Raw genomic sequence first — 17,045 nt, forward strand, 5'->3', positions numbered from 1 at the left:
CTTTCATTGTTTTAGGTTAATAATTGTACTTTACAGGGTACAGCAGTTGCTTCTACCCATTATTTATCCCAGGAGTGTGAACTACTTGAGAAAGATATAGTTGCTATCAAGAATGTATTATAGTAGTCATTATCATTGGTGACTTAAGGCTAAACATTGCATAGAAGTGTAGTAGAAAGCTAAGAAAATGTTAAGATACAGGGAATGTCAGTTGTTCCTATGGAAATACAGACCAGAGACTTTTATATGAGCATATCCTTCATTGTGAGCTGAAGACTGGTGTTGAGCTTGGTAAGATGGTGGTTAACTGGTGGTGAAGGGTGTGTGAGTAGGGGAGTACCCCTCTTTCACTTGCAGCCACTAAGCCCTTTTTACCAGCAACTGTCATGTGTTTTTGTTACACAAGACGATCTCTGTCCTCAAGCAGTTTCTCCTTGGAGTTTGCTAAGACCAGCCAGTCGCCAAGGTATCTTAGCAGGCGGATGTTTTTAGCATGAGTCCATGTCGAAACAAGGATAAAGACCCTTGTGAACACCTGATGGGCTGTAGTCAACCCGAAGCACAAGCCCTTGAATTAGAAGATCTGCTCTTCCAGAGAGAAGCGAAGGACCCTCCTGGGTGAAGGATGAATTGGAATGTGAAAGTAAGCATCCTTCAAGTCTATTGATAGCAAGAAGTTTTTGTCCCTTACCTCTGCCAACACTGTGCGGGGTGTCTTCATCCTGAACCTTGTCTTCCTGACAAAATGATTCAGGGTGGAAAGGTCGGTTACTGTTCTCCAGTTGCCTGTCGCTTTTAGGACAAGGAAAATTAGACTGTAAAACCCCGGAGAAGGACGCTGTACTTCTCTATCGCACCTTTGTTCAGCATTTTCAATACTTCTCGAAGAGCTAAGAACTTCGGGGAGTCGTATGCATATGTCCGATTGAGAAGTGTCTGTTTGAGAGAGGGGGAGAAAAGTTGAAGGGTAGTAGATATCCCACCCGAAGAACATCTACCACCCATTTCTGCGCTCCATACCAATGCCATTTGGCCCAGTGGCCTGCCAAGCATCCCCCTACCCGTGGCAACAGAGAGGGAGAGGCGCCCACTCTATTGACGACCCCCTCTGCCCTTCCTCTAGAGCCCCTCCCGGGCTCTAGGGGCGGGATCAAAAGGAACGTCTTTGCTGCTTTGTCTTGGGTTGGGAAGGAGACTGAGAGACCCTCATAAAACTGAATGCTTTGATGACTTGACAGAGGAGGGCCTTCTTACCTGTCGTTGTGGAGGGAGAGGAGGAGAACGACATGAAAGAGCCTCCGACTTAGGAACTGCCTGATGTACTTGCCTATCCTTAGTATCTGCCCGTTGCCTGTTGATCGTATCTTCCAACTCAGTTCTAGGGAACAGAAACTGAGAATAAATGAGGTCCTCATTCCGGAGAGCCGACAAAGACTCAGAGTCCAGAAGTGAGTGACATAGAGTGTTTCCATATGTTTTAATGAATCCCTTAACCCCAAAAACATATGTTACGATACCAAAATTGTTATTTCAGCCATCTTAGAAGTAAAGATAGATGAAATTAGCAATTATGTATGGCAGCCATTTTTAAAAGTGGCAAAAATAATGGTTCACATCCATTTTTTCAAATGTCTCCATGTCTATATCTTTTTAGGGTATCCAAAGTCACCTTTGTGCAAAATTTCATGCTTGTAGCAAAAAATGCACAATTTCATCACTAAGCTGCTGGACTATGGGCTCTTGATCCTATGTACATTGTAGTACTAGTAGTAGGGGAAATTGTCAGACTTGACCATGGTTATATAGACTGACGGTAACCGTACATGCTAATTTATTGGGCTATATGAATTTAATGCCAAATAGGCTTTAATAAAAGTCTTATTACAACATTCATTATTTTATGAGCTCAAAAAGCAGGCGTGTATAGTTAACTGCAAATTGACTGTGGCACTGAGTGCCAGAGGTGACTGTTTCTGCTGGTCTGTGCAGTCACTGCTGCTGCCATTTCTAGGAATCAACACATAGCAATGGCACCTTACTTGCACACAACAGTCGTGTGACTGTCCAATCTCTCCCCTCTATATCTACATATGGTCAATCCAAAGCTTATAGTATTTCAGCAAAGGTAATATTACTAATAGTAATTTAATTTTCATATTAGTATACGTATTTGTAAATCACAGTGAAAATGTTTATTATATTGATTGATTTAATCAGGTGATGGATTTTATTCTCATAGGAAAAAATGAAAAAATGTTAATAGTAATTTATATTTTTCCCGTATGTGCACTCAAGCAAATTACCATTGGCAGTTTCATAATTTTTCGTTCACCTGCTTGACGCACGATTCATGCCTTATTAATTTATTTTTTCTTTTCAAAGATGGAAGAGATCTTATGTAATGACATTAAAACAGTCACTACTGATATCTTTAGAACATCATGTTATATAATTGTATAAAACTATTTTCCACAATAGAAAAATTGAGATGAACAAAACGAAGGGATAAAAATCATCATATCACAACCACTGACATACATTACTAAATAGATAAGAGACACATATCACTAGTAGTATCGCATAAACATAGTCCTTATATTATCATTTCAGTATTAAGTTGAAGATAGTTAAATGATTCCATTTGCTACATTTTACAGAAAACATTGGAAACACAAAATGCTATCAAAGATAAACAAAAATTATAATCTGAACAGTGTTAACCATGTGACCTCACTATTGGTTTTGATGTCATGATGTGCGGGGGAATCAAATGTCAGTGTGTCATTTATTGGTCCAAAAAATATCCCCTGCTTAGCAAGAGACAATTATTGCTAGGCATTTGGTGCGACTTCCTGTTAGAGTGATATTAAGACAGCTCAATATGCCATAAAGAATTATACATAGAATATAAGCCTAGAAGTGGAACTCCTTGAAGCACCACAAGAGAGCAAGACAATACAGGTTTAACACGAGTTTATGCAACCAGGAATTGTGACTAGGTCTATGCCAATGACTGGTGTCTGTTGAATTACTTTAGATGGAGAGGAAGGGTTTTAAAAATATACAGTGGTACCTCAGGATACGAAATTAATCCGTTCCGAGGCGGCCTTTGTAACCTGAGCTTTTTGTATCTTGAACCACATTTTATATGTAAATTGCCTAATTCGTTCCAAGCCCTACAAAAACACCCCAGTAAATTTTATAATAAAGCTAAATTGACCAATAAACAATGAAATACAACAATTTGGACCATTCAATATCTAACATAACCTTTATTGTAGTACGTACCTGTAAATAAAGCGTATTAGTGTACGTGGTACAAGAAATACTTTACGTACATGTACATACATATGTACAGTGGTACCTCGAGATATGAAATTAATCCGTTCCGAGGCGGCCTTCGTATCATGAGTTTTTCGTATCTTGGAACACATTTTACATGTAAAATGGCTAATCCGTTCTAAGCCCTCCAAAAACACCCCATTAAATTTCATAATAAAGCTAAATTGACCTATAAACAATGAAATACTACAACAATTTGGATTATTCAATACCTAAACTAAGAATAAAAATGCAAAACCTGTAAATAAAGTGTATATTAGTGTACAAGAAATATTATTACTGTAACGTAAAATGTGGAAGCTTACCTTTCGAGTGAGGCTATCTCTGAAAGTGGCGGCAGAGGAGGAGGAGGACAAACGGCAGATAACGTACGTACGTACACTTAACTTTACGAAAACACATAAAAAATTTAAGGAAAACTATAAAACTAAAATTTACGAAACACATTAACAAAACTGTAACACTTAACTTACAAAAATCTACAAATTAAAATTTTTTTTTTTTTTTTTTTTTTTTAACTTCTTTTTTTTACTTTTACGTAGGCTTTTTTTTTTATACAGAATTTCAACTTCATCACCACTCAATGTTCTGTTTTTCATCACTTGGTTCTTCCTTTTTGCTTTCAACTTTGTTTTTTATCACTTGGTTCTTCTTTTTGCTGGTTCTTCCTTTTTGCTTACTCCTGCTAATGCTGAAGGCCTCTTTAAAAAATAACGATCCAAGGAAGATTGCTTCTGCCTACTTTTCACAATGTTCTTGAAACGACTCAGGCAAACGCATCGAACTGCGCAAGCATACGACCTGTGTGAGCCTTTTTGGGGTGTCTTTTTTCGATAAACGATTGCACTTTATGAAAAGCGCCTGGAATATCCTTAATTTCTGCCGTTGTCATAGGCTCCTCCTCCTCTTCCTCGCCGCTGCTAGAGAACTCCTCTTGAACGACGTTATGTTGCATGGCCTCCAACTCCTTCAGGTCATCCGTCGTAAGCTCCTCTTGGTGCTCCTCGAGAAGGTCGTTGATGTCGTCCTCGTCGACGACCAGCCCCATGGACTTGCCGAGTGCAACGATCTCGTCAAGATCTGGTTGGGAAACAGTTTCGGGATCGTCAACTGTTTCTGACTCTGCAGCACCAGCTTCCCCCACGTCGAATCCCTCGAAGTCTCGGGCGGATATGGCATCAGGCCAGAGTTTCCTCCACGAGGAATTCAAGGTTCACCTCAAAACCTCCTGCCAAGCTTGGTCGATGAGTCGGATGCAAATGACGATGTCGAAATGCTTTTTCCAAAATTGACGCAAGGTGAGGTTTGTGGTATCGGTGATGTCGAAACATCTCTTGAAAAGATGTTTCGTGTACAGCTTCTTAAAGTTCGCTATCACTTGCTGGTCCATGGGCTGGAGGAGAGGGGTGGTGTTGGTCGGAAGAAAAAGAATCTTGACAAAGGAATACTCCACTAGGATATCTTCCTCGAGGCCAGGAGGGTGGGGAGGGGCATTGTCCAACACCAGCAGACATTTCAGGGGGAGGCGCTTCTCTTCCAAAAATTTCTTCACTGTCGGGGCGAAACACAGATTTACCCACTCGATGAACAAAAGCCTCGTTACCCAGGCTTTCGCATTAGCCCTCCACATCACTGGAAGCTTCTCCTTCAGCACTTTGTGGGCCTCTAAGGCTCGAGGAGTCTAGGAATGATACACCAGTAGGGGGCTTCACCTTGCAATCCCCAATGGCGTTTGAACAAAGTGCGAGCGTAAGCCTGTCTTTCATAGGCTTATGCCCGGGTAGCTTCTTCTCTTCCTCCATGATGTACGTCCGACGAGGCATTTTTTTTCCAAAAAAGGCCAGTCTCATCACAATTGAAGACTTACTGAGAACTGTAGCCTTCCTTGGTCATCATCTCGTCAAAAGTCTTCTTAAAGGCTTTGGCCGCTTTCGTGTCCGAGCTGGCAGCCTCCCCATGACGCACCACCGAATGGATGCCAGTTCGTTTACGAAATTTCTCGAACCAGCCATGCAAAGTCTTGAACTCTGGGGTTGGCGTTGAAGTCCCTTCCCCTCCGTCGTCTTCCGCCTGCGCAATCAAATCCCCGAAAATAGCGCTGGCCTTGTGGGCGATTGCTGTCTCCGTTACCGTATCGCCAGCGATTTCTTTGTCTCTTATCCAGACAAGGAGCAGTCGATCCATCTCGTCGTGCACGTGGGTCCTCTTGCTGGACAAAATAGTGATGCCCTTCGACGGTGTAGCTGCTTTGATGGCATCCTTCTGTTTAAGGATGGTGCCTATTGTCGACGGATTACGGCCGTATTCCTTGGCGATCACACTCAATCGCATACCAGCTTCGTACTTCTTGATGATCTCCATCTTTGTCTCCAAAGAGAGCATGCGCTTCTTTCCGTGAATTTCAACTTTCTTGGGACCCATGACTACGTTATCATGTACGTAATTTACGTATAAGTAACACAATAAAGTTTCCGCACAACACGATAGTATACTGCAACGAAATCACTAACGAATTTACGTTACTAAACGAAATCGTTGGACCGAACGAATGCCGTGTGCGTATGATAGAGATGTTGGTACGAAGAGGCCGAGATAGGTACACCACCACGTATACGTATAAGATGCATGATGGGAGGGATGCTGTCCAATAGGAGAGAAGGATTTCATGGCTTGGCTAGCATCAGGAACCAATGGGAGAGCAGGAGGATGGTGGCGAGTCTACTAGTACTAAGATGGCGGCGCGCGGCGCAAATTTCAAAATTGTTATCCGGGCGAATCTCGGACTTTCAGAGACCTTTCGTATCTTGAAAACTTTTCGTATGTAGAGCAGTACAATTTTTCGCATTGGCTTTCGTATCTCGAGTTTTTCGTAAGTTGAGCCTTTCGTACCTCGAGGTACTACTGTAGTAAAATGTGGAACTTAACCTTACCTTTCGAGTGAGGCGATCTCCGAAAGTGGCGACAAAGGAGGAGGACAAATGGCAGAAAACATAAACACTTAACTTTACGAAATACATTAAAAAATGGCAGAAAACATTAACACTAAACTTTACGAAACACATTAACAAATGGCAAAAAACATTAACACTTGATTATCTCCATTTTCGTTCTCCATAGAAAGCATCCTCTTCTTTCTGTGAATTTCAGCAACATTCTTGGGACCAATGGCTAATATCATAAGTAATTAAGTTCACACACAACACGATAAAGTAACTTACAGTACAACAAAAGTGAAATCACTAACATGAATTTACATTAACAAACGAAATACGTATATGTGAAGGAACGAATTCTAGTGATTACGATAACACTGCTGCAAAAAATGGTCAAGGAATGCCTTTACATAGAGGCATGATGCTGACCAATAGGAGAGCAGGATCTTATGGCAGTGACTAGCATCAGGAACCAATGGGAGAGCGGGAGGATGGTGGCGAGTCTACTCAGTTGGTGGTGCGCGAGTTTTAAAATTGTTATTGGTGGTCCGGGGCAAATCTTGGGACTTTACAGCGACAACCTTTCATAACCTGAACTATTTTCGTATGTAGAGCCAAAAAAATCTTCATATTTGCTTCGCAACTTGAATTTTTCGTAAGTTGAGACTTTCGTATGTCGAGGTACCACTGTACTTGAAATCTTTGGTAGGTGGTCAATGAATAAGCAAGTCTACCTTTGATAAATGGGAGATTCAGTTAGGCTTACTATTCTTTTTTCATTTTTTTTTTCTAATCAGGGAGGGAAACAGATTCAATGATGCATGTATTTTTTCTTCAAAACCTAAATAATACATTTTATTGGGAGATACTTTATTCACATCGCCCTGATTCCTCCATCCTCCCCCCAAAATATGACACCAACCTTCCCCACATCTCAGGCTACTCTGAATTCTCACTAGCAACTCTATCACGAGAAAGTAACACTAATGATAATGGTTATTTTAAAATTCCCCTCACCAATAAATGAAGCTTTAAAATGCATATGTTTATAAACATTTTCTGCTCAGAATTACTTTTTCTTTCATTCCCCAAAATATTTGCATAAACTCATATTACACCCTGTATGATTGTTGCAGCTGTCAAAGAACAACCCCTGATAACAGCAGTAGGTCTTTATTGTAAAAATATCTGAAATAGACTCAAACGAGAGCGTCACCTTTCATATTTCCTATCCTTTCAGCTACTTATAATATGCTTATGGCAGTAGGTCTAGGCATACATGTAAAACTAATTATAATTAATTTCTATTTAGAAGAAATGAATAGCTATGGAAAGATTAACTTACAGCTTTCATAAAAGTAAACCTTTTTTAATTCATTAGCTTTGACTCCCACAGCTTTCCAACGTGTCCAGATGAAACAAGATGATATGCAAGGAATTAGAGAAAAAAAGACTAAATTGTATTCGTTGGATTTTTGGATGCTTTTGAAATGAGATAGCTAGATCTGATTAAATTATGGTAGCCATAATGAAAAGGATAAGAAAAAATGGAGAACATGGCCAATAAAAAAGAATAACAAGAATAATCAAATAAAACAGATTAATATAGATATTATCGATTTAAATATTAATTCTCTTTACATATCCGACAGAGTATGCTGCTGATAATAGAAATTTGGTATCAAAATCAGAAGTCAAATCTAGACCTGCTAAGTGTGTCATGCCAATTATTTTATTGATCAATGGACAAAATTATTTGAATCACACTTTGCTATTCAAGAATATTGACTTGCTTAATGTATTATTTATCGGCTGTAGGTGACGAACTGATGAAACCCCAGTACGGTATGATACATTGGGTCATGACTTGAGCGTCAGCAAAAATTTACTTCCAAATGCTTATGCTATTGCTGCCACAAAACCCTAGTTGAGAATAGAATTAGAATTTGTGGGCCTGTAGTTATATATTTTCCTTACTTTGCAAAATAATTCTCTGTGATACAAAAAAAAACTTCTCCCCTCTCTTCTCTTCAGAAACATAATCCATAGGTGCGATTGCCTTTCCTGACTGCCACCAATATATTACAAGGGTCTAATTGACCCTTGTCTAATAAAAAGGAGAGAAATCACTAATTGGTAACATTACCTACCTCAAAGAGTTCACCACAAACCAGCATCTCTGCAGCTAAATCAAGTTATAAGATCTAGACTAAAACCAAACTCTTGACATGAAAATAGTCTTTATTTCCCCAAAAGGACTAACATAAAAAAACAGGAAAATTAATTGGAAATCTCAAAAACATGAAATACAATCTCTCCCCATGATCATCTAAAAAATTTCACACTACCTCTTTATATGAAAACGTCACACACTATCTCTTTATATGAAGACATCAGCTCAATCACTATTTCTATTTCCCCTAACCAAAACTTAAAGTATCTGGCAGAGAATTTATTTTATCTAGTGACATTTGAATCCATCTGTAAAAGAAACCACAATTATCAGAAATAAAATAAAAAAGAATGGATAAACATCCAATAAAAATACCAGATGCATTTCACTGCACTTCAGCTCCCTCAGTTATCCCACTCTGTCTTTGCAGCTTAAGGGAAAAGTGAGTGGGTAAGATAGGAAAGCTATATATTAACCCTTCATTACCCATCATCACCAGTTAATTACCTTGTTATGAAGGTTCAGTGACATTCAAACTCACAATGGATGATACTTTAGTATATGAAAGGCTCTAATTTTAATACCCAGGAAGAATACAAATTTTAAAATTTACAATTTTTGTAGGGGAAGAAGTATACTACAGTGAAACTGACGAGGAACTTGAAGATCGAACGTCTCCCTCACGGCGCTCTCCACAAGCAAGCCAAGCAAGGTATGGGTTAATTAGATTGCAATAATTTTTAAAACAAATTATTTTAACTGTCTAATAATGCTATTTGGACTTATTCAACCATTATGCTATTTGTACCTATTCTACCATAATGATAATGGTTTTATTGCTAGTTTATGCTGCCATTTCTTACCATTTGAAGAAATATTACATTTTTCTTTATTTTGCATTTATAGAGCTGAGTATTGCTAAAGGTAGCATCGTATGTTGATTTGATTAAACCACCATTTAACAATGTGTAGAAGATGTTTTTATGAATGTGAAAACAGTGGTATGTAAGTGAATGTGCTTTTGAAAGTGAATGAAGAGAAATTTATTTTATTTACCTTGAATAATCAGTGTATAGAACTCTTTTCAAACCATTTTGCTTTTATTCTCATTCCAAAAATATTTTTGTATATAGAGTGTCTCCTAGTCAAGAAAACATTGGTTCCTTATGGCGAGGTAGTTCAGCTAGCCCATCAAGGGGGCCTCAGCCACGTGGTTCACATCTTGGTTCCTTGGGAGGAGGAAAAAATACTGCGCTTAGATTTTTGCAACCGGCCAGGGACAACAATCAGCCAGTGCCAACAGCATCATTCAGAAGTTACAGGTGAAAATGCAATCCATGTGTTGTCATGATAAACTTTCTTTATTCATGAATCACTTATGAGAACCAAACTTTTTTTTTCCAGTGTTCAATTAAGATATGACTTTCAGGTAAAGGTTGAACATGGTTTTCTTTTCCAGACGAGTCAGTGAAAGTAATAGCCGAAGCACATCTACAGGCGATCTTAGAGGTACAGCAAAGATGGAACCACCCAACAGTTCAGCAGGTGAAGACAAAGGATCCCATACTGGTGTCACACGAAAGAATAGCTTTCGTGATCGTCTTAAGCAGATACCAGCATCTTTCACTTTAGAACGACGAAAAGTTTCAACAGGTCGAGCACCTATAGTTCAACAGGATCAGCAAAAGCAGCAAAACAGGGTTGTGCAAAGTATAAATGTATCAGACCACACATACCGTAATTTGGACACTGTACACCAAGATAATGTAGTAAAACAGAGAGATCCTGAAAACAGTTATCCACATAATTTTCTTACTCATGCTGAAGGTCATACTAGTGAAGAGGCAAGTTTGGAAGAAAGTAACAATCCTGGAAATGTCCATCGTCCTCGTTATATGCATCCTACTTGTGCTAGTAGTCATCACATGCCAGTTAGGCCATCATCAGTTGATTTGGATTCTAGAAGTAGTCCAAGTAGAGTTGGGAATGGAAGATGGTGTGGGTCACCTCCCTCCAGTGGAAGGTGTAGTCCTTCAAAACTGGAATATCACAACAGAAGGGGCAGTGTTGGTGGGGAATCACCTGTGAGATCAAGATCTCCCAGGAGAGGTTCATTAGATTGCCTTGCAGTTTCTCATCCTAGAGCTTTGTCCCCTCCAATTTCTCCTCTAAATACACCAACACGTAGTTCTCATGGATCTACTAGTAGTTTACTGGCATCAGAAGAGTATCGAGAAGGTTCACCAGAAAAGCTCTGGATTAGTTCATTACGGTCAGATGCAATCAAGCAACGACCACATATACGTCCATCCCCAGAGAAAAGGAATGGTCGTTCACGATCAGCATCGGGTGAAGCTCATGTTTCTGAAAGATTAAAGCGTACTGCACTCTACCATCCTCCTCAGGTTAGGAATCGAGGAGATTTAATGAAACCTGCATTTGAATTGGTATTAGACCCAGTTACTGGTTTTGCACAGTTAACTGTTGAGAATAAGGACAAATCAAGTATTAGTGTATCTTTAAGTCCTACACAGCCAGTGTTAGGAACTGGGCAAAATGACAGTCCCAGTAGTGGAAAACTTACTAAGAAAGCCCAAGTAAAAGAAGCAGCTGTCCGAACCAGTACCACTAGAAACCCTGTTGCTCCACGTCCTGAAGTGCCTCCAAGAACAAAGTTTTTAACCCCAAGTGAAAGAACACTTCCCATTTCTACCTCACTGTCAGGAAGTACTCCGGTAATAACTTGTAGATCCTGTAGCCTTTCTCCCTCACCATCAAGTGTGAGTATCACATCTACCAAATCTACATCATCCCTGCCTGGAGTGCTCTCATCCCTTCACTCTCGACCAGCTACTTCTTTAGCTTCTTCATACGAAGAGTCTTCAGTTGCTAATATAAATAGGTTGGCTCCTAAACCAGTCCCAAGCCTAACCATAACAACTTTAGCAGAAGAAACAACTGAGACTACAAGAACACCACTAAAGGTTTGTTGTTTTATCTTTGCAGTACGTAGTTATAATTTTACAATTAATGCTTATGATAATTTAGAATTTTCTATTGTCAATTTATGTGAAATTCTGTTAATGTGAAAATAGTAGTAATAAGGTTTTTATTTTTTATAATTCTTGTTTGGTTTGTCTTAGATCTGCAAGTCAACAGTTAATCACCATCCTGTTCTGATATAGTAAAACTTTGATGTTGCTGACCATGTTGCCTCATTCTATATAAAACTGTCTTGGCTTTCTTTAACTGGATGCAATGTTCCCACCCTGTGTGACAATACTTACATCCTGGTACTGTACTTGCTTTCATTACTTTGTGCATGCAAGTTCTTAAGGGGGCCGGCTGGAACCCATATATATGGTGGTATAGGGCGAAAAATGCAGTCATGAAAAAATTCATGGAGCTTCATATGGCAATTGAGAATACGTATACGAAATATTTCGTCAAAATTCCTCTTACTTTCGTAGTTACAGGGTAATTAGTTATCGTAACTCAATAAGCCTAAAACATTGATCCGTACAAGAAAATGCAATATTTCTTCTATTATCGTAAATTTTGATAATTATTGTCAAAGAAATTGGGAGAAATGGCATCTGTAGACATTCCCCGAGTCGAGAAGGAGACTTCAGGCTCAGCTACCAAGTCCAGTCCTGATTTAGTACGATCACAGACTTCAAGTAGTCTACACGTTCCATTTCACCTCTGCCATTCGCCCGCTTTTACGTATGTTTATGTATGTTTCGGCAAGAATTTCATCATGCCAATGAGGAAAAGACAAGGAAAACATCTCGCTAACATACAGACGAAGAAAAATCGCTCAAGTATTATTACAGAATATCATAATATATGCGTAGTTAGTGAAGAGAGAGGGGAGGGTTGCTTAGTAACGCCCCCGTCTTGCTTGACAGCACACGTCACACTATGCCCAAGGCTACGATCTTTGAGCAAAGAGATCTTCATTTATGATAAATAACAAAGTTTTGGTTTTTTAATACCCAAAATGGAATATGAAATTCATAATAATCATGATTTATTAAATTGTCTTTGTAAAAAAAGAGTACGCCTTCGAGTTTCACCTCTTGACATTCTCTTCCATTTTTTACGTTTGTTTATCTTTGTTTCGGGCAAGAATTTCATCATGCCAAAGAGGAAAATACAAGGAAAACATCTCGCTAACATACAGAAGAAAATTCGCTGTAATAAGCAGAGTTAGTGAAGGGGAGAGAGGGGGTTGCGTAGGAAGGAGTGCCCCATCTTGCCTCAAGCAGTGACCCAGGCTACGATATATGAGCAAAGGGATCATCATTTATGATTAAATTATGATAAATAAAATAGTATTGGTTTATTAATACACAAAAAAAAATATACATTCATAATAATCATTATTTATGAACATTGTCTTTATAGAAATACGAAGGAAAACTTTGAACGCCCGTATCTCAAAACTATACTTATTGACCTTCAAAATCTATCTTCTCACTTAGTTTTAAAGCTATAACATTGGAAGATGGTATATAACTCAGAAAGACATTATAGAACAATCAAATAGAGCCCTTTTTTCCAATTTTTGTTTTGTAATTTTTTTATAAATTTTTTTCTCCTGATTTATAGGGTTTATTTTTTTACCATATTGAAAAATTCATATCTAGCAAAAAAAGGACTTTTAGAAAAAAAACTCCTCATTCGATTAGAGGTCTACATCAGGTCTATATATGGTTGTAATCCCAGGTCTTAATATTAAATATCAAGGGAGGAGATAGAATTTGAAAAATGGTTATTTTCGGGATAAATCGCCCTGGCGTCACAAAACTGAAGGTCAGAGGCGAAAATCATATGCGGTTTGGAGATGTCCCAAGTCACCTTATTAAGTGGTATGAATATCAAAGTCCTGTCCTTAAAAAAGGGCATTAGCTGGCTGGCCCCCTTAAGAGAGCTAGTGAAGGAGTAGGAGAAGGGCAGTAAAACCCCTTATGAATAATGAGTTTGTATAAAAAAATGTTTGTATTATGAAAACATTACTAATTTATTACAGCACATAAATTATAAAATGTCTGAGCAGTTTAGGATGGAGGATGAAGGACTGTGCCATGGAAATAAAGGCATTGGCTCTACAAGAGTGCTTGTAGTTTTAGCATGAAAATAGGACCAGTCAAGATAATGTGTAGTCAACCCTTTAACGCCGATTGGACGTATTAAACGTCAATATAAATTGTCTGTTGGGTGCCGATTGGACGTGTGGTATATAAAAAGGTTTTTTTTAAAAATTCGCGGAAAAATAGTTAAAGGCCTACCAGGTGAAAACTTTTGACTCGCACGCCTTGAGGGATGCTGGGGGCTCACGGATCAAGGCTTTGTTTTGTTTACAATCATTACGCAGGTGCGCAAGCGCAAATTTCTTTCTTATCGCACTAAAAAGTATCAGCGACACATCTCGGAAATTATTTTGTCACTTTGACATAATTTTTGCACCATTTTATATTAGCTGTTACATGGAGTATTATATATGAAAATGTGTGCAATTTCATGTAGAATACAAAAAAAAACAACTCATGGTTTTAGCTTTAATCAGTTTTGAAATATTTTCATATAAATAACGATAAGTGCAAAAATTTCAACCTTCGGTCAACTTTGACTCTACCGAAATGGTCGAAAAACGCAATTGTAAGCTAAAACTCTTATATTCTAGTAATATTCAATCATTTACCTTCATTTTGCAATAAAGTGGAAATCTCTAGCACAATATTTCGATTTATGGTGAATTTATGAAAAAAACTTTTTCCTTACTTCCGTGCGGTAACTCTTCCGAAAAAATCATAGATTTTTTTGTCCCGATTGTCGTAATGTTTGCACCATTTTAAATTAGCTGTTACATAAAGTTTTATATATGGAAATGTGTGCAATTTCATGTAGAATACATCTAAAAACAATCCATGGTTGTAGCTTTTATCAGTTTTGAAATATTTTCATATAAATAACGATAAGTGCCAAAATATCAATCTTCGGTCAACTTTGATTCGACCGAAATGGCCAAAAAACGCAATTGTAAGCTAAAACTCTTATATTCTAGTAATATTCAATCATTTACCTTATATTCTAGTAATATTCAATCATTTACCTTTATTTTGCAACAAATTGGAAGTCTCTAGCACAATATTTTGATTTATGGTGAATTTATGAGAAAAAAAAAAAATTTTTCCTTACGTCCGCGCAGTAACTCTCCCGAAAAAAATCATAAATTTTTTGTCCGATTGTCGTAATGTTTGCACCTTTTTAAATTAGCCGTTACATAAAATTTTATATATGAAAATGTGCGCAATTTCATGTAGAATACATCTAAAAACAACCCGTGGTTGTAGCTTTTATCAGTTTTGAAATATTTTCATATAAATAACGATAAGTGCCAAAATTTCAACCTTCGGTCAACTTTGACTCTACCGAAATGGTCGAAAAACGCAATTGTAAGCTAAAACTATTACATTTTAGTAATATTCAATCATTTACCTTTATTTTTCAACAAATTGGAAGTCTCTAACACAATATTTCGATTTATTGTGAATTTATGAAAAAACTTTTTCCTTACGTCCGCGCGGAAACTCTTCCGAAAAAATCATAAATTTTTTTGTCCGTCCGATTGTCGTAATGTTTGCACCATTTTAAATTAGCAGTTACATAAAGTTTTATATATGAAAATCTGCGCAATTTTATGTAGAATACAACTAAAAACAACCTATGGTTGTAGCTTTTTATCAGTTTTGAAATATTTTCATATAAATAACAATAAATAGAAACAATTCGTCCTTCGGTCAACTTTAACTCTACTGAAATGATCGAAAACTGCAATTGTAAGCTACAACACTTACATTCTAGTAATATTCAATCAATTACCTTCATTTTACAACAAACGGGAAGTCTCTAGCACAATATTTCGATTTATGATGAATTTTTGAAAACAGCTTTTTTTTATGTCCGCTTGTTACGAATTCATTCGTCATTTTGTGTTAATATTTTTTCTCAGTTGCCTTGATCATTTTACAATGTGTTATATACCAAAATGATTGCAATTTAGTGTACAATACAACTGAAAAAAATTAACTCGTTAGCTTTAACCATTTTGCTCACAGCACGATTTGAATACAATTATATATGAAATTTTGTTTTCGCGCTATCATATATCCCATTATTTATATATGATAATGATATTTTTTTTTCATTTCTGAAGGTTGCATGCTAAACTTCATGCAATGACAAAAAAAAAGGAGCCAAAAATGAACTCCTGATCTTGAAAACTAAGCGTGCTGTGATTTTAAAAAAAAAACATTTTTTCCGCTTTGGCACTCACTCCCAGACCCCGCCGGCATACGGGAGACGATTTTTATTATACCCCTTCGGCGTTAAAGGGTCAAGTCAGTAGCTGGTACTCATAGGATGAGGAGAGTACATAAGCCCCAGTACCCATCTGATGTGATGAAGATGAGACCCATAATGACTTCTTTAAGGTTCCAGAAAGGAAAGACAGGATATTGTAGTCTGTCCAACAGCAACTATGGATCCATTGGAAAAACCTTGTGGGCATGTTTGAGGTGTATTGGTATCTCCATGTCCCAGCCTGCAGAATAGAAGCTTATTCTTTATTGTTGTTGAATGCCATGAATGATGAAATCTTGTGGTCTCTTGTGCTCAGTTGAGTAAAAATATTACCCAATGCATTTGAGTGAGTCCTGAAGATGTTCTTAGATAACAGTCTTTATAGCTCGGGTGTTCAGAATTACCCATCTTCACCTCAAAAGGTCAGTATTCTGTATCATGTCACGTGAGAGACCTTAACTACTATATCTGATGAAATCTTTTTATCTTTGTGTATTTCAGCACATAAGTCATCATAATTGGCCAGAGTTTTAAGAGTTCCATATCTTATTGGCTATGATCTTATGCTGCTGCATCCAGAGAGGACACTGTGCTCCTCAGGATTAAGACTTAAGTACAGGGTTCAGGTCCTCATCCTCCTTGGCCTTTTAAGTATAATGTAGATCTTTCTGTTGTTTTTAGAGTGAGCATCTTGTATTCAAAATCATCTTTAAATTTTGCCTTTATGATGTTACTCATACACTTCATGTGCACTCATTAGGCCCAGTTGTCACAACAAGCCATGTATACTTTATGTGGAAAGCAACTTCATAAATCATCCCTCATATCCAAACACACTGGAGGTGTGTGTATCCTGGAGTACCAGTTGTCATGCTTTTTTTTATTTATATATCTTCCATTGCAAATTCATTATGTATGGAAGCACCCATTTTCAGAAAACTTGACAGACTTCGAAACCAGTTTTTCTGGACTTCTTACCGCTTCATCTTCCTTATCTTGAATTTGCCTATCTCACCCTCCCTGCTGAATTTTAAATCAGGATAGTAATAGGTTTATAGAAACAAATTTTGCTTTTATACAAAAAAACGAAAAATTTCCAGTGCCCTCCTCCTGTCCCCTTATTCTTCTGCTGAATTTTAATTCAGGGTATTAATAGTTTTGTAGAAACAAAGTTTGCTTTTACAATAAAAAAAAATATAAAAAATGGGTCCAGTACTTAATAGTGTTGT

The 17,045-nt window shown here is 37.6% G+C and overlaps 1 protein-coding gene across 2 annotated transcripts in view; it reads left to right on the plus strand.

Annotated features, from left to right (window-relative positions):
• LOC135198457 (uncharacterized) overlaps nt 1-17,045 on the plus strand; it is a 236,539-nt gene that overhangs the window by 206,657 nt on the left and 12,837 nt on the right. For both annotated transcript variants that reach the window (XM_064226023.1, XM_064226032.1), the window contains 3 exons: nt 9,073-9,160; nt 9,582-9,770; nt 9,908-11,432. In XM_064226023.1, coding sequence (XP_064082093.1) covers nt 9,073-9,160; nt 9,582-9,770; nt 9,908-11,432 — 1,802 coding nt within the window. The remainder of the gene's footprint in view (nt 1-9,072; nt 9,161-9,581; nt 9,771-9,907; nt 11,433-17,045) is intronic.

This window comes from Macrobrachium nipponense, chromosome 23 (assembly GCF_015104395.2).
Source record: "Macrobrachium nipponense isolate FS-2020 chromosome 23, ASM1510439v2, whole genome shotgun sequence".
Taxonomy (NCBI): domain Eukaryota; kingdom Metazoa; phylum Arthropoda; class Malacostraca; order Decapoda; family Palaemonidae; genus Macrobrachium; species Macrobrachium nipponense.